This window comes from Canis aureus, chromosome 1 (assembly GCF_053574225.1).
Source record: "Canis aureus isolate CA01 chromosome 1, VMU_Caureus_v.1.0, whole genome shotgun sequence".
In the NCBI taxonomy this organism is placed as follows: Eukaryota; Metazoa; Chordata; class Mammalia; order Carnivora; family Canidae; genus Canis; species Canis aureus.
The window spans coordinates 18,728,382-18,746,995 of record NC_135611.1 but is presented as its reverse complement, the minus strand read 5'-3'; the positions used below and the strand labels follow the sequence as shown (position 1 = coordinate 18,746,995).

The 18,614-nt window shown below is 40.8% G+C and overlaps 1 protein-coding gene across 2 annotated transcripts; it reads right to left on the bottom strand.

The window, feature by feature from the left end:
- Positions 1–955: 955 nt before the first annotated feature.
- NARS1 (asparaginyl-tRNA synthetase 1) lies at positions 956–18,255 on the bottom strand. 2 transcript variants are annotated; one of them, XM_077891891.1, is made up of 15 exons: positions 18,096–18,255; positions 16,409–16,491; positions 14,576–14,641; positions 14,383–14,475; positions 14,206–14,295; positions 12,826–12,904; positions 11,946–12,016; positions 9,182–9,268; positions 7,758–7,979; positions 7,445–7,644; positions 6,886–7,021; positions 5,820–5,933; positions 3,602–3,733; positions 3,141–3,272; positions 956–2,032 (listed from the first exon to the last, which is right to left on the bottom strand). In XM_077891891.1, exons 1-15 carry the CDS (start codon positions 18,136–18,138, stop codon positions 1,901–1,903), a joined length of 1,680 nt encoding a protein of 559 aa, XP_077748017.1. In that variant the 5' UTR covers positions 18,139–18,255; the 3' UTR covers positions 956–1,900. The 2 variants fall into 2 exon arrangements, with proteins under 2 accessions (XP_077748017.1, XP_077748024.1); XM_077891898.1 differs by having other exon boundaries at positions 16,409–16,488; positions 18,096–18,242.
- Between the last annotated feature and the right edge of the window lie 359 nt (positions 18,256–18,614).

The window sequence follows — 18,614 nt, the reverse complement described above, 5'->3', positions numbered from 1 at the left end:
GTTGAGTCCCACGTCAGGCTCTCTGGGTGGAGCCTGCTTCTCCCCCTGCCTGTGTCTCGGCCTCTCATTCTCTCTCTGTGTCTCTATGAGTAAATAAATAAAATCTTTTAAAAAAAAAAAAGGAAAGAGCTGTGAGGGGGAAGTTCCATAGGAGCAGGAACTCGGAACCGGGGTATCTGTGGCTGGACACATGCGGGGCCACAGGACAGGGCCGTGACCAGCAACTACACAGTCAAGGGGGAAACACATTCCCTGCATCATGTCATCACCACCCAGGTGCTCTCATCCCCACCTAATTCCACAGCTCTCCCTCCATATTTACAACTTTTGATTCATTTACACAATTAAAATTTTGGCTAATTGAGTCTCATCTCTTCCTTAAATTCTGATCACATGAACTGGCTAGAGGAATCCAATTAGAGCTCATTCACATTCTTACAAGTTTTTGTTTTTTTTTAAGATTTTATTTATTTGTGAGAGACAGAGAAAGAGGCAGAGACACAGGCAGAGGGAGAAGCAGGCTTCCCACAGGGAGCCCGATGTGGGACTCGATCCTGGGACCCCGGGATCACGCCCTGAGCCAAAGGCAGATGCTCAACCACTGAGCCAACCACGCATCCCCTTACAAGTATTTTTTATTTAAAGATACAGACCAAATATGCTATAAATGCCCCATTTCCATTGGTCATTTCACTTAATTGAAAATTAGGATATAATTTGATGTGTCCAAAAAAATCACACAAAAGGTTACAAGATGTGACTAGAACCCACACCTAATTTTAAAAAAATTATTCCTTTCCATTACCATGTGTTTTTAGTAATACCTGCTAAATTCAGTAATATCTAACTTTGCATATTACATCATGAAAAATGAAAAGATTTAAAAACTGCAAAACGCATGAACCAATGTAACACTGAGATGTTCAGCTTTAGAAAAATTAAAGCCAGCAAACAGTTTTCATGTGTGTCCATTTATTGATTGCTGGGAATACAGCCTATTGAGAACACATGACATGCATTTGGGGAGAGAAATGTACCAAATCTGAAATGAAGCCATTCCTGCTAGGAGTTAATATGGTAGCACAGATTAGATCTAGAGTCACAGTGTGGGGAGACTCAAACGGCCACATACAGTTGTCATTAAGATTCCAGCTGCAAATTCTTTTGGAACTTATTTATTCTTAATTACTTAGACACTATCAGGAAAGCGAGAAGATCACTCTGCCTCTTTAACTTAAACTAAAGCAAGGAACAACAACAAAAAGAATTTGCTGTTATTTCAAATTGTTTAACGCAAAATCCTCATTTTTTACAGCTTCCTCCACATCAATTTGTATGTTTTAGAACTATAAGCAGCTCTACAGATTAGAAAAGATTAATAACCAATGCAAAACTGTCTTTGATTCCAGTATCAATGAATTATAGTGTTCTAATATCAGCAGATTTCTACACATTATCAGTTTTTCCTCAAGATCTTTGTTCTAACTCACTCATACAACAAAATCATATAAAGAATTCCAGTTACACTTAACAGGACGGAAAGATTAAGTTACTGGAATGTCTTAAACCATAATTAAAATCTCTTTAATTATATATGAGGCAAAAATTAAATCCCATAATTGGATAAAAGGATGATATGGACTTACAACTGTAGTGTAACATGGCATGTACATATTTCCCCCAAGCTTTGTGATGGATAGTGTTTCTTAAAATGAGAACACCGATGTCATTTGATAGTCACATGATTTTGACTGCTTTTTGTGGGAAAAAAAAGAGATGGATATACATACAGCAGTGGAATAAAAAAGGGAAGATTTTGGCTTTCGTTTTTTGTTTTTTAAGAGGCAGTCTGTTCCTTTCATAAACTATCTTCTTTCCTTAATGCTTCTGGAGGAATCAGTTATGGCTTGCAACGCTGGACAAATCTTGGGTATAAGCATACATCTCGGATGTGATACCTATTCAGAATCCAGGTCAAGAATCGTTCCAAGCCCAAGCCATATCCTCCATGAGGACATGTGCCATATTTTCTCTGTTTAAAAAAAAGAGAAAGAAGAATAGATGTTTAAAATTTTGTCTAAAATATTTAAAATTTTCTACTGTGAAATGAGTTAGTTTATTGTGGTTAAGAACTCAACCCTTAATGTATATGTTTTCAGGGGCACCTGGGTGCCTCAGTAGGCTAAATGTCTGCCTTAGGCTCACATCATGATCCCAGGGTCCTGGGATCCAGCCCCATGTCAGGCTCCCTGCCCAGCAGGGAGTCTGCTTCTCGCTCTGCACCAGCCCCCCTCAACCACTCATTCTCTTTCTCTCTCTTTCTTGCTCTCTCCCTGACTGAAATAAAAAAATAAATCTTTTTTTTTTAAAAAATCTATTATGTGAGGTGTCTGGGTGGCTCAGTTGGTTGAGTGTCTGCCTTCAACTCAGGTCGTAATTGTCAGGTCCTGAGATTGGCCCCTCAGCAGGCTCTCTGCTCAGCCAGGGGCCTGCTTCTCCCTCTACCTGTCCCCCTGCTCGTGCTAGCAAATAAATAAATAAAAATCTTAAAAAAAAAAATCGATATGCTTTCATGAACCACATATATTGAAATGATTTTATATGAAAAATAAATCAGGGAATAGGTGTCACCCTGGAATGAAGTCTATGTCTCTATCAGAGGAAAATGCAAAATAGCACTAGATATTGGTAGGATCTAATAAATTTTTTTTTTAAAGATTTTACTTATTTATTCATGAGCGACACAGAGAGGGGCAGAGACACACGCAGAGGGAAAAGCAGACTCCCTGTGGGGAGCCTGATGCGGGACTTGATCCCAGGACCCCAGGATCAGGACCTGAGCCAAAGGCAGATGCTCAATTCCTGAGCCACCCAGGCATCCCTTAACAGCAAATTTTTAAAAACTCAGTAGCATTGAGCAACGCCAGCAGCTAAGTACTTTTCAAATGAAGTTAACATGTTATTAAGATAAAGAGAAAACTAGCAATAGTCACATGCCACATTATAACCATGAAACTGAATATACAGCTCATTCAAACTCCAAAGTCCCGCACTGAATTCTCTTTTAAAAATTCTAATTTATACAGATTATAATGAAAAAATTTTAAAGAGTGTTAAAAAAAAAACAAAACAGTTTTTACCTGATCTGTGTACCAGTAATAGGGAGTGGGGTCAATTCCTTCCCTTTTATAACCTGCCAGTATTTCCTCACTATCCCAGATACGCATTGAGCCTCCCACAATCTCACCAACATTGGGCATCAACACGTCAACCTTTAAAAACAAGTAAATAAAATGCAGTTACTACCAGGCTACCAGGCATGGCACAGCTCTAGTTTCAAGGAAAATCACAATTAAACTCTTAGCTAAAGGAGCACTATGGTTGGTTATATAATATTCAAATCTTCAAATCTTGTTATTTAACAGAGTATTAAATACTCTGTTAATACTTCTGACTGGTCAGAAGACAAAAGCCACTTCTTTAAATACTGCTGTTCTAGATGTATAATGAAATGGTTGCTGTGAGCTTTATCTTACTCCACTGGCAGCCCCCACCCCCTTTGAAAGCAAAATTACTGATACTATTTGAATCACAAACTGACAGATTCTGTAAGGCGGGAATCCTCGGGACAGCGTTGCATATAGAAGGACTTGATCTCTACAGGAAATCGACAGAGCAAGATGGGCTCATTAATGGAGTCCGTCATCAGTCTCTCAGGAGCTTCTGGGATGTCCTGAGGTTAAACAAGACTTCATTAACATTTACAACTGGAAGGCAACAAGACAGAAGCAGCTCTCACCCCTAGCAGCCCCTCATCTTATTAATGTAACAAAGCAGAGAATACACACCCATCCACAACCCATACATATGGGTGGAAGTAACAATTTCTTCCAAAAACAGTAAAGATATTTTTAAAACTCACAAGCAGTTATTAATTAAACCAAGGGCAAAAAGATCTACTTCCTTCTACAGTAGATCTCAGGGGCCTGCTGCTGAAGGAATGAAACCTCCCCCCCCAAAAAAACCACTCAAGCCATTATCACCAGGGCTAGATACTGCGTAGCTATTTTTTTTTCAGTGGCCAGTTTTATCTAGCTCTGAAGCAAGCATGGTCCACTTGGTCCCATAAGGCATAAGATAATCAGTGAATGCTCCAGAACATCATTGATCTATGCACAGAATATGTTATTAATAACACCAATCTTTAAACTCTCCTGTTATCTGTACTTCTTTCTTGTTAGAGTAAATCATTATGGCTTCAATGATAGTAAGACAGATTCATAAGACAAATAACCAGTGTGCAATTTGTTAAGTGTAACCACCCCTGGAATACTTAGCTAAGAAATGTTAGATGATGATGAACCAAGTTATTCTGCTTCTATCTCAAAACATCCTTCAGTAAACCACACATACATTCAACTGAAAACTGAAAACTGTTGTCCCAGTACAAACCGATTGAGAGAAGTTGACAAGACTCATTGATTTGTTTAATCGAGGAACCAAAATAGAGCTTAGCAATCACGTGGCACAGCTGTCATCAAGCCCCAGTCCCCAGAAGACTGTGCTCTCTCAAGCAAAGGAAGGAAATGGGAGATGAACGGGATAGTTCTGGTCTCTTAGCTTTTATCTGCTTCACCTACTAGAGCAAGATCTAACTGGCAGAAAAAGTCTTACTACACATTCCAAAAAGTCAGAAGACCACTTATCTACTCTGGTATTCACACGTGCATGCAATGACATCAACACACAGTGTATGTGGACCTGCATCCAGGGCTTCCTGAACGGTGTACCCTGCTAAGAATTTATTTAGCTTTGGGTCCTCACAACTTTGCAAAGCCGACGTTACCTCCAAGGTGGAGATAAGAAAGCAGAAGGAGGGGTCACTGGCCTTCCATTATTCGGCAGTAAGGACACAGGTGGGAGCTAAGCTGCCCAGGGGGGCTTCTTACTCTGAAGATTGTGCTCCTTCTGCTCCATCACACTACTTTGCCAAATTTTAGGTAATGACAATTCTTAAATTTTTAATACAAAATTGTGTTATTTTACACCACCAAATGAATTTATGAGATGGTCAGAATAATTTATATAGGCCTAATATACTGTTTGTTCTCTCTGTAAATTCCTTCTAGAAATAAAAACTACAGTTAGCAGTAGTTGCTCCTATTTTACCTATAAAATGGATTTGCAAATACTATGTAAGAAATGGTTAAATGCACAGAGAAGAGGGCTTGAAAGTGCTAACAACCCACACTTCCAGATATATCCGCTCAGTGTATCTGGGACACGAGACCACCTTCCCCAGCAAGGTCTTCTCTCTAGGTTTTGCATTTTAACCAATAGCTATTTTATTCTTTGACTCTTCTCCATGTGAAGGAGTTTTAATACACTCCTTTGGGGGGAAGGATCCTTTTTGAAAGAACCAGATAATTTCTCCAGACCAATAAAATGAATATATACACATCAACATTCTGCATAGAATTTTCAAATGTACAGCTTTCTGAAGCATCCTGCCAGCCCAGAGAATTGCCACTAGAGTAAGTCAAGAGCATGGATTGATCGTGGAAGAAGAAAGAGGTAAAAGACGAGCTGTGAAGGCTAACACAGAGCTAATATTTACCGAACACTACAGAAACGTACTGTTCTGAGGCTGACTACGTCTATTGACTCAGTGAATCCTCAGACAACCCCAAGGAGGAGGTTCTGATGTTACCATTTATTTGACAATAAGCAGCTTCCTCCTGCATTACCAGTTCATTAACCAAAGTAGCAACCCACTTAATAAGCGCAATGCTACCCTGGAAACAACAAGCAATGCATACCTCTCCAAATTCATAGAAGGTTCCATCTTCTTTCTTTATATTGTGTTCTTTCAGCCACACAATAGCATCTGAATAGTTCATCCGCTTAAAAGGTCGTTTGGGAGGCTTGAAGTTCTACAATAGAAAGAAAAAAATGTATATAAAGAAACCGTAACACTAAAATTTCCATTTTAAGGAAAACTATTCATCATTACTATAAAATGCTTTTCAAAAAAATAATAATAAATAAAATAAATAAAATGTTATTTCAGTCTAGAACACAAACAGGACATTCCTAAAAATGGAAAGTATACATGACCTCTTCCTATGTAAATTAAAATATAAAATTATTGGCAATGACTGGTGTCAAATTTTACTCTTAAAAATGAGTAAAGGTGGTCAAAAGGTACAAACTTCCAGTTATAAAATAAGCCAGTCGTAAGGAATATAATGTGCAGCAAGGTGACTACAGCTAACAATACTCTATTTAAGAATTTGAAAGCTGCTAAGATAGTAGATCTTAGGAGGGTGCATTTAAGAAAGAACAAATATATCAATGTCGGGTAATGGAGTTTTTTTTTTTTTTTTTTTTTTTAAGTATATGTGCTGCTGAAGCAAGTACGGATTTTTTTTTTTAAAGATTTTATTTATTTATTCATAAGAGACAGAGAGAGGCAGAGACACAGGCAGAGGGAGAAGCAGGCTCCCTGCAGGAGCCCGATGTGGGACTCGATCCCAAGACCCCAGGATCATGCCCTAAGCCAAAGGCAGATGGTCAACCGCTGAGCCACCCAGGTGTCCCTAGTAATGATGTTAACTAGACTTATTATGATAATCATTTCATAATATATACAATCATCAAATCATTATGCTGTATACCTGAAACATGCTACTATATATCCATTTTATTTAAAAAATAAAAATGTGTATGTACACACATACATATATATATGCACGTATATATATTAGTTCCTTATTTCAAAACTTGTCAAGCTACTAAATCTACAAAAATTGAGGGTGAAGACATCATTTCCTTCCAAAAAAAAAAAAATCATGATTTTGCATTTCCATAAAACAGTACACCTACCGGGTTGAGGTCACGCACTATGCTTCCTGCAGGTGATTTCAAGACTCTATCCACCACGTCACAAACCAAGTCCTCCAATCGGTTCAGAAGCTCCTCAAAGGTCAGGAAAGGACACTCTGCTTCCACATGAGTGTATCTGAAGAACAGGACACTAGCTGGGAGGCACTCTACTTTTCCACCAAGTTTCTCTCAAGCAAGGATTTTAACATTGCAAAACTGCCCAGAAATGTAAAATTGCAGCGCCGCCAACCAACTCCCAAGTCGGCAAATTAGTTTTACAGCCCCTACCTTTCCCTCTTGAATAGTCATTTCTTGTTTATTCCTTAACACATGAAGGATCAAGGCAAGTGAAATAAGAGACCATTGCTCCCTAGGAGGCAAGACTTCATACACGGCCTTCATTAATTTGTTCAACTGCCCTCCCTCTACATGCCTTCTTAGTATACCAAGTTTTTTTTTTTTTAAATGTAGTCATCATCTGTCTACATAAAGATTGCTTCTCTAAGCATATTTTCTTAAAAATTATTTTTTTAATAAAAATAAGAAGACAATTCCATACTCAGCCAGGTGCCTTCGTGTTCTAGATTGTTCTGCCCTGTATGACTGTGCGATACAAAACACATCTCCCAGAGCTGGAATGCAGGTCTCCAGGTACAGCTGCGAGGACTGAGTCAAAAATGCCTCTTCCCCAAAATAGTCAAGCTTGAAGAGTGTAGCACCTCCTTCTACTTGTGTTTGCACTAACGTTGGAGGAGTAACCTGTTCAAATGCAGAGGAGGAGTAAACAAAGGCCAATTGTGAGGGCCACTATTCCAGTTTAAAAATGCCAGAAGGTATCAACCGTTTGCAAATGATGATGGATATACACTTACTTCATAGTACCCCCTATCAAAGAAGTGATCTCTAAAGCACCGGGTGACCACAGAACGTGCTTTCAGGATCTTGGACATGTTTTCTCCCCGGATCATCATGTGTCGGTTGTTGAGCTGGACATCCACGTCGGACTCCTCGTTAATCAAGTTATCAGCTCCTCCAGCAGGGGCAAGCCCAATCAATTCCCAGAAGTCACAGCTCAGCTCATGGCCCCCGGGGGCCTACATTTTACAAGGCGGGAGAAGGCAGCGGGGAGAAAGGAGGAGACAAAAAAACTAACATTACTGGAGATTCTAATTTATGTCAAACTTGTTGGTAAGTTATTTTTAGACTTGACCATTATTAGCCTACCCTTTGAAACACTAAGCCCCAAAAATCCGATTTGGTATTTAATCTTCCTTTCAGAGTAAATGCACACAAATTTTTAAACAAAAGAAAAGCACAGACTAGAAAATAAATGATAATCTCACAAATTGGAGTAACTACTAACCACGGTTATCATTCCATGTATCTTCCTAGTCTTTGCCTGATAATTTAAAATGACATTTTATTGACACTGAAAATCCTTAAATGCAAAGGTTTTACTGAAAGTTGTTTCTCTTTGGAACAGATATATGAGAGAAATTCAAATTCTCCCAGTAATTCCATTAAAGCAATTCATTTTAGAGGCTACACAGCACAGAATATACAATTATCTTGGTGCCAAACCCTGGATAGCAAGTAACACATTGTGACAACTAAATTTTGCAAATCACATTACTTCCGTGAACTTGAATCAGATATTCATACTTAATGTAGGTTCCTTTCCATGAATTCTGGGAGACTCTCCAATGTTGGTATTTCTAGTCTATTAGGAAGACTCTAAGGGCTCCCTCTGGTGGTTAATATGTCACATTTGTTTTTCTTTCCCAGCCAACAAATATAACCACAGTAATTATTTGAACAGTAATTACCAACAAGTAACTGTTGGCTAGAAAAGAAACAGCTCTCTGAATATCAGAATTATATTTACCTTTTTCTAAAAGAGACTTTCAAATTCTATTCAGAAAATTTCAGATTTAGATTACACTTCTCTCCTGAAATTTTTTGGATAGATTGTTTTACTTCAATTTACTGGCTGAAAAATGATTCATGCATTCACAGCAAAGCGGCTATACTATGGCCCATGAAGATTACTTGAGGAATTCCATAAGGTTGGAAATCTCTGAATTTGTCGTATCATATGAGTTGTACAGTGTACATTTTTTCCACTGGAAAAGGCATACTAAACTTAGCAATTATATCACATCTGTGTATTAATTTGCCAAATACCAGAAGTTTAAATAAAAACACTGGAGAACAAAGAAACATTTACCCAGTAAGAAATTCAACCTACTAAAAAAAAAAAAAAAAAAAAAAAAAAAAAGAAATTCAACCTACTTACCTGCTTGCCCTTTGGGGTCAGATTTAGAGTCCCGTACACTGCAACACTGCTCTCAGTGGCCAAGACAACTCCATTGTAACACTGACACTATAAAAAGATTAAAGTTCAGATTTACTTACATTGACATTAAAAATGTATGTTCTGCTGTACAGAAAGCTAAGTGGATTACTTACATGTAAGTTCCCTGGTATAAAACTAGTAAAACAAGATAGCCATCAATTTTTTAGTATTAATAAAGAATAGCTACTTTTGGGATCCCTGGGTGGCGCAGCAGTTTGGCGCCTGCCTTTGGCCCAGGGCGCGATCCTGGAGACCCGGGATTGAATCCCACGTCGGGCTCCCAGTGCATGGAGCCTGCTTCTCCCTCTGCCTGTGTCTCTGCCTCTCTCTCTCTCTCTCTCTCTCTGTGACTATCATGAATAAATAAATAAAAATTTAAAAAAAAAAAAAAAAAGAATAGCTACTTTTGTGGAAGAAGGATTCATCAACAGAAAAATATGTATGTAAACAGATATTTTACGTAAATACATATGCAAAAATTACAGTAGCCCACATCTCTTAAAAATATCTGAGCAGCTCATTTTATTTTAAAATTTAGACAGTTGGGCAGCCCGGGTGGCTCAGCGGTTTAGCACTGCCTTCAACCCAGGGCCTGATCCTGGAGACCCGGATCAAGTCCCACGTAGGGCTCCCCGCATGGAGCCTACTTTTCCCTCTGTCTCTCTGTGTCTCTCATGAATAAATGAATAAAAATCTTTAAAAAAATAAAAATAAAATAAAATTCAGACGGTTAGGGTAGCCCGTGGCTCAGCGGTTTAGCGCCATCTTCAGCCCAGGGGCCTGATCCTGGAGACCTGGGATAGAGTCCCACGTCGGGCTCCCTGCATGGAGCCTGCCTCTCCCTCTGCCTGTCTCTGCTTCTCTCTCTCCATGTCTCTCATGAATAAATAAATAAAATATTTAAAAAATAAAATAAAATTCAGACGGTTAAAAAAAAATCAGACAGTTAAAATAATAAACCATCCACCTAGACTATGATCCTCAACACTTGCTAAAATCATTAGGATTAAAGTCATGAGTAACTTTATAATGGAGGGACCACTTATCGGCACTTTAACCGACTATCAAAAAATCATAAGAAAAAGAAAAGAGAACATTATGTGGCCTTGATGTGAGGCAATGAGAAGTACATAGCTTTGCCCAGGAAGTAGTTGTGCCAAAAAAATCAAACCAAACTAAATTAAAAAACAAACAAACAAACAAAAAAAAAAACCCCAAACCTGAATTTGATAAGCTTATAAGAAATACAGAGGATAGAGGAATGTGTTAGATGACCCCTCAGCATGCAACCACGGAAGTAGCTATTCTTTTTTTTTTTTTAAAGATTTTATTCATCCATTCATGAGAGACACACACACACAGAGAGAGAGAGAGAGAGAGAGAGAGGCAGAGACACAGGCAGAGGGAGAAGCAGGCTCCACGCAGGGAGCCCGATGCGGGACTTGATCCTGGGTCCTCAGGATCATGCCCCGGGCTGAAGGCAGGCGCCAAACCGCTGAGCCACCCTGGGATCCCCACGAAGTAGCTATTCTTTATTTGATACCCTGGAATGGAGGAGTCCCAATGGACAACCAACTAGGTTTTTTCATACAAATTGCTATGGGGGGGTGGGCGGGAGGGAGTGGAAAAAAGACGTAGCAGCTCAATGCCATAATGCAGATCTGGTTTGGGTTCTCATTCAAACCAAACAACTGTAAAAAGACATGATGAATAAAGTGGGAGAATCTGACTGGATACTTGGAGGAGCTGTCTTCATCTGCGGAGAGTGTGATTCACATGGGCATGGTTATATTAAAGCTATTTTTTCTTGGAGATGCATATGTAAGTATATTTATACGAGATGATATGATGTCTAGAGGGTCAAAGCGGTGAGCAGTCAAACAGAATTGGCCAGTACATCAGCTGTTACTTGTTAGGGACTTGATGTTTTTATCCCTTCAAAATCCTTCTGTTGAAATCCTATGCCCCACTGTGCCCATATGAGGAAGTGGGCCCCTGGAGAGGTGATTAGGATGAGATGAGGTGGTGGGATTAGTGCCTTTAATAAGAGGTACGAGGGGTTGCTCCCCCTCTCTGCCCTCTGCCATGAGAATATGCTCTAGGAAGCTGGCAGTGTGCAGCCTGGAAGAGGACCCTCACCAGAACATGACCATGCGGACACTCTGCGCTCGACTTCTGGCCTGGAGAACCATGAAAGATAAACGTTCTGTTGTTTACAAGCCACCCAGTCTATGGTACTTTATTATAGCAGCTAAAACTAAGACCTCACCGAAGCTGGGTGATGAGCACACAAGGTTTCTTTATATTGAATAATTTGGGGATTAGGGATGACCATCTAAAATCCATGCATAACTTGAGTCTCCCACAACTTAATAGCCTAGTTAACATATATTTCATACATTATGTGTATTATACTATATTCTTAAAGTAAGCTAGAGAAAAGCAAATGTTATTAAGAAAGCCACAACAAAGACAGAATTCACTTACAGTACTGTAAAAACAATCCCCACACAAGCAGACCCATGTAGCTCAAGCCCATGTTGCTCAAGGGTCAACTTGCACCGTTCTATTTTTTACGTGTTGGAAATTTTCTATAGTAACAGTTTAAAGTATATATACAGATCCTAAAGTTCCCAAAACTAACAATAAAGGAACTTGGGGGGGGGGGAGGAACTTTCAGCTACAGGTAAGAAAAAATATTTACCAAATCATCTGACAAGACACACTGAAGATAGCCTGTACCATCCCGCAACACCAGAAACATTAAATTCTTTCCTAAAAATGAGAAAGAAAAATTTAGCCTGACTGTTCTCAAGGCACTTACAATACTTTCTCATAATTTAATCTTGTAACAGGTAACTCCACAGTTAGATGTTAAGAGTTCAAACCTCCCTGAGTGACCCCTTCCTCTCGAGTGACCATCAGAAACATTACTACTCAGTATCTGTAGATACTTCCAAATCCTGTGTGAGCTTCATGGTCCATATGATAATGGGGAAGCAAAACCATTATTAACATGAGACGAGGGATTACATCTCATCCACCACTGAATCCTCTGCAATGCCTAGCATAGTACTGTGAGCTCAGTGGGAGATGCATAAATATTGCTGCACAGAATCACTTTTTATTTATGCCCCATCTCTTTTTATGAAGGATGTGATAACTACATACAATAAAATACAGGTAATAAAAATAGTAAGAGAAAGCAAAAATTCAGGACTGAGAGAAACAGAATACAAACACACTAATTATAAAAGCCAACACCACTGCCATAAATAAATCAGATTTGACTCTGCACTTCCTGTAATACATCCCCTGCTTTTCATTAAATAATTAAATTCAACTAGACAAATATTTACTGGATACTCCTGATTTCTGTGATTGCTTACAGTTAAATATTTTAATAATTCTTTAAACCTGTAATAGTCATATAAGAACAAATTTAGGATATAATCCACTATCTTCTTTTAAAAACTAGCATCGCAAACGAAAATATTCCCCACCCAAGTAAATGTTTTTATGTCCTTCATCTAGCCCAGGGATGTTTAAAATTAGAGAGAGAAAAGAAAAGCTATACCATTTACCTTGCCTACGCAGCCTGTGGACCCAGCCAAACACCTTTACTCTTTGGCCTCTGTACTCTTCTAGTGCATGAATCTTCACCTGTGAAATTGAAATCATTGAAATGAAAACAAGTGACCAATCACGTAATTTATCACATACCAACTTCTCCACTAATACTAAATGGATGGTAGTTAAGTGTTAAAAATTTACAAATGATGCAAAACTGCAGTCTTCTACAAAGGTTTACCATATTGGAGGGGTTAAAAAAAACCAAACAAGTCTTCTTTCTCTTACTGCAAAACTGATGATACTGAGAACCATCTGGAATTTCAGATACTGCTATATAAAATCAATGAATAAACAAATTCATAATAGCAAAAACACGATTCTGCTCAGAGCCCTTCGACCCTCACAGTCCCTCCCGACACCATATGGTAGAAGCTAACCAAGGCTAGCTATTGGATTGGAGGAGTAAGGACACGGGAGAGGAGTACAGGACGGGGAGGGTGAAGGCAGCTAAGACAACTTCATCACTAAGGACACAGGAAAAAGATGACAATATATCAGCAGTAAGAACTATTTGAAATCTAAGCATGGGGCACCTGGGTGGCTCAGTAGGTTAGGTGTCTGCCTTTGGCTCAGATCATGATCCTAGGGTCCTGGGATCGAGACCTACAGTGGGTTCCCTGCTCAGCGAGGAGTCTGTTTCTCCCTCTCCTTCTGCCCCTCCTCCCCAGCTCGTGCTCTCTTTTTCTCTCAAATAAATAAAATCTTAAAAACAAACAAACAAACAACTAAGCATGTCCACTCGCAGCCCAGCATCTGTTCTAGAAAAAATACAGTGGAATCCAATTCACAAAGCCACAAAACATTTTATCTTTTTTTTAAAAAAATCATGAAAATCATGGATTTTGACCTCTTCATTTTACGGTGAGGAAATGGACAGATAGAGAGGGAGGACACTTAACTTTTAGGCAGGACAGGAATCACTCAACACCTCATTATTAAACTCTTTAATAAAATAAACCCCTGAAAGGACTAGCCTCATGGGATGCCTGGGTGGCTCAGCAGTTGAGCACCTGCCTTCAGCCCAGGGCCTGGTCCTGGAGTCCCGGGATCGAGTCCCACATCAGGCTCCCTGCATGGAGCCTGCTTCTCCCTCTGCCTATTTCTTTGCCACTCTCTCTGGTCTTTCATGAGTAAATAAATAAAATCTTAAAAAAAAAAAAAGAACCAGCCTCATAACTCTAAAATGTTATTTGTCTCTATCCCTTCTAAAAGAAAAAGCAGGGAGAACAGTGCGAAGGTGCAAGCCACACGGCACGGCCCTCAAATACAGAACTGACAGTCCAACGGGGCACATCTGCGATATTTGGGGCAGTATGTAGTATCACACTCACACATTTTGGCTCTGGGAGACTTGGATCATTTTTAATGGTAATCTTCTTTGCTTCTTCCAGGTTCTTTTCTCTTCGCAAATTATCTTCTGCCTAATTTTAACAATAAAGCAATGTGTTAACGTGGTTTCTAGTATTCTATCTTAAAAAACATTCCACAATGGCAAAGTCATTGCTCACCTCTTTCTTTTCCCGGGATTCACTCTTCATTTGTTCCCTATGCCACATTTTTTTTATGTTCTTCATCTGTGATTTAGAAATAACATCCCACCTCTAGAGAAAAAAACAGGTGTTTAATTTTTTTCAAGAAACTATGTTCTGATGAAAATTTATTTACAAAATATAATTCTGTAGAGTTTTTGACTCATCCTACCTCATTTTCTTTCTGGGAATCTATGTAAATGGTAGGAAACGGTTCTTTTCCCACTGTCATCAAAGCCTTGGGTAGGAAGGGAGAAAGAGAAAATTTAACATTGTACAGTATTTGAAATCAAAAGAACATCCCAATTATGAGGGAACTTTAACCACCTAGAACATATCAAGAGGCAAGAAGAAAAACATACTGACCCCAACAGCCAAAAGTGGATGTTGAAAAAATGACTGTTTGGACATACTAAGAATATTTTGCTTAAAGTAAAAGCCCTCAGGTCTTTTCACAAACAATTCTAGCAAGTGCAGCTACACAATACAGTTGATCCCTGAACACGGGTTTAAACTGCGTGGGTCCACTTACACACAGATTTTTTTCCCCCCATGGATATATTACAGTGCTATAAAGGTATTTTCTCTTTCTTATAATTTTTAACATTCACTGTTTTCTAATTAACTTTTTTGTAAAAATATAGCATAGAATACATACAACATTCAGAATATGTGTTGACTGCTTATGTTACTGGTATGTTATTAGGAAGTCAGAAGCCATACACAGATTTTTGACTCTGCAGGGGTCAGTGCCTCTAATCCTGTGTTGTTCAAGGGCCAACTGTATACAGTTTCCCAAGACAAGCACTAGAAGCAATAGATGTTAAGTGACTGTGGGAACAGTAGAAGCCAATTACAGATCTCATCTAAATGGTTAATCTTCACTATGAAATCAGGAAAGTTGTTTCTGAAACTCTTTCAGAAACAAAAATAATGGTTAAGAACATAAAAGGCTAAGCATCATTTAATTTGAAAAATTCCTGTATCTAGAATACCTCTCTTCATAAATCAGAGAACATGGCAGGTACTGCTGTGCCACATATACCATACAGTTTGCATTACTTGATTAAGTCAGCCGAGAACCCTAACAGTTGTAGGATCTGAAGCTTACGGAAACTAAAGGTCTAGTTTCTGGACCTGGAAAATACTTTTCACTTGTTTTAACACTAATGCCAATTCAATGATCACTGCAGAGGAGGGAACCTGGATCTTTTAAACACATCTAAGAGAGTTCTTCTTTTTAATAATTAGGCTTTGGACAGATGTTTATAAATCATTAGGAATTTGCTCCTGACACACTCTATTGATCTCTCCTTTTTTATCACTGAAATTTAAAGTTTCAAGCCAAACTGTAATTCCCTAAGTCAGAATGGCACACATTTACTAATAGTGACATTCTGCAAACATTCACCTACCAGTGTTGTCAGTTCTCAACTGGAAATGAGAGGGAGAGGAAGATTTCCTTCTAAAAATTAAAAGGTAAGACCCAGCTTCCCCTAGTCCCACTAAGTTCATGACCAGATTTCTTCTAAACGGACTCCTAAGGGGCCTCTTAGTGAATTTAGCACTGGAATCCAGATGTGATCCTGAGCCTTGACCTGAGTCTTGAGACTCAATGACCTAATTTGGATCAGTGCAGTAAGAATGGACCCATTTTTCAGAGCAGACACTTGTAACTTGTGAGCCCGGAGCTTAAACATAGAATGCTAATTTACTAATACACTATTGTTTCTCAGGATCTAAAATTCTCAAGTGAGTTTAGCCTATCGTCTCTTAGCATAGTAAGAAAGGAAATATGACACCTTTTAAAAGTGCTCGAATTTAAGTTTAGACTTGTTCATCCAATACTCTTAAAGCTACATAGCTGTATACGTTCCTCATTTTTGCTTTCCTGAAAATACTCTTCAAAATCTAGTCCTTGAAATAAAGTTACTGACAAGCCAAATAATAATAGACACGAGTCACTAATACATGTAGTCATTTTCCTAATGAGAAGAGACACTACCTTTAGGCCTGTTTTAAAAGGCTTCTCCTTGGTTCCATCACCTGTAGCATCATTTCCCTCTCGATCCGAGACATACAGCTCTGCTGTTTTACAAAAGGAGAATAAGTTACTCGTTTGGACAGTAATTATTAGTCACTTCACACTGCAACTACTTCATTCACTCTTTATCTTTTATTTTTCTTTTTAAGATTTTATTTATTTACTCATGAGAGACACAGAGAGAGAGAGAGGCAGAGACACAGGCAGAGGGAGAAGCAGGCCCCATGTAGGGAGCCTGACGTGGGACTCAATCCCGGGTCGCCAGGACCATGCCCTGGGCCAAAGGCAGGTGCTAAACCACTGAGCCACCCAGGGATCCCCAACTCTTTATCTTTGTGAATAGAACACACATCTGATTAGTAAAAATGACCACAGTACAAAAGAAATCATAATTACTTTCCCACACCTCTATTTTAGTGACATCTATCGAGCGACATGTATCACATAAAAATACTGTAGTTACAAACTCAGCTTTTCAAGATAACCTTGATGATTTTAATTTGTGATACTGTTTGTATATCTGCTTGATAAAGGCTCTGAAGTTGGCCAGACCAGACTGCAATGTTGGATGTCCTTGTACCTTAAAAGCCAGGTTGACCCTAGGGAATTCACTTAACCTGTCGTTACTGTACAAAATGAGTGGGGGAGGGAAAAAAACTATACCCGTCTTGAAGGGTGGTACTGAGGTCGAGATAAAATAACACATACAAACTAGATATCCCAGTGAGAGTGCGCTGATGCCAAATAAACATCAGGTCTTTCTGATCTCTACTTTTTTTTTCCTAAAAAAAAGATCTTATTTATTTATTCATGAGAGACAGAGAGAGAGAGAGAGAGAGAGAGGCAGAGACACAGGCAGAGGGAGAAGCAGGCTCCACGCAGGAGCCCGACGTGGGACTCGATCCCAGGACCCGGGGTCACGCCCTGGGCCGACCGCAGGCGCTCAACCGCTGAGCCACCTGCAAACATTCTGCAAACATTCACCAACCATTGAAGGTAGGTGAAGGGGTTCCCTTCATTTCCTTTAAAGATCAGAAGGAAGGGCAGCCCGGGGGGCTCAGCGGTTGAGCACCTGCCTTGGGCCCAGGGCGTGACCCCGGAGACCCAGGATGGAGTCCCGCGTCGGGCTCCCTGCATGGAGCCTACTTCTTCCTCTGCCTGTGTCTGCCTCTCTGTGCATCTCATGAATAAATAAATAAAATCTTTAAAAAATAAAAATAAAAAAAATAAGCTCTGGGCCTGGCAAACCGCAGAAGGCCTCGCGCCTAGTGTGAACAGTGACATCAATCTGGGGCCCCTCTCCCTTTGCAGCCGCAGCAGGCGGCCTCCCCGGAAGCCTCCGTGGACACGAGCATGTGTGGGAGCGGGTCCTCCGCGGACGGCCGCTCGGAAGAGGTGACGTGTCTGGGGGACACTCTGACGTCACGTCGCGGCGGGCGCGGCCGGCAGCCCAGGCCGGGGCCGGGGACCGGGCGGCGCAGAGCGAGGGGCCCCTCCCCTCCATTCCCCTCTCCCTCCCCCCTCCCCCGCCAATGTTTCCCCATAACCAGCGGGGGACCCCCCCCCCGGGGGGCCAGGCGGCCGGCCGCAGCTCAGCTCCCGCCCCGCGTCGCGCCCCCACAGCCCGGGGTCCCCGAGCCTCGCTCACCGAGTACCATCCCCGCGGTAGGCCCGGTCGCCTCCAAGGACATCGTCCGCCACACTCTGCCGCCTTGTCACCGCAACGTGCACCGGCGGCTTCCTCGACTAGGACGTTGCATCAGAACGTCATGCATCGGTCGCCCCAGTGAGTCACCCGAGCGCCGCCGCGCCATTGGTCACAAGAGGACGCGACAGACGGGCAGGCGTCGCCGCTGCCGCCATCTTTGCGCCGGGCAGAGGCAACTTCCGGGTCCGGCGCCCCGCCCCCCACGCCCCCCGGGCTGCCCGGCCGCCTACGCCGGGAGGGGCTGCGCGCTGCTCCGCGCTCCCTGCTGAAAGCTTCGGTTCCGCCCCAGCTGTCGGTGCCCTGGCGCCTTTTTGGAAACCAGATGAAAAATTTCCTTCCAGGGACGCCTGGATGGCTCAGCGATCTGCTTGGAGCTCAGGGCGTGATGCTGGGGTCCTGCGATCGAGTCCCGAGTGGGGCTCCTTGCAGGGAGCCTGCTGCTCCCTCTGCCTGTGACTC

Excerpts from the sequence above, each read along its gene's own strand:
- NARS1 (XM_077891891.1), bottom strand. The coding sequence starts at position 18,138 with ATGTCCTTGGAGGCGACCGGGCCTACCGCGGGGATGGTACTCG. Across the intron at positions 9,269-11,945 it reads GTGTCTTGTCAGATGATTTG|TGTCAGTGTTACAATGGAGT; the intron begins GTAAATATTTTT and ends ATCTTTTTATAG. Across the intron at positions 3,734-5,819 it reads CCTTCTATGAATTTGGAGAG|GACATCCCAGAAGCTCCTGA; the intron begins GTATGCATTGCT and ends GTTTAACCTCAG.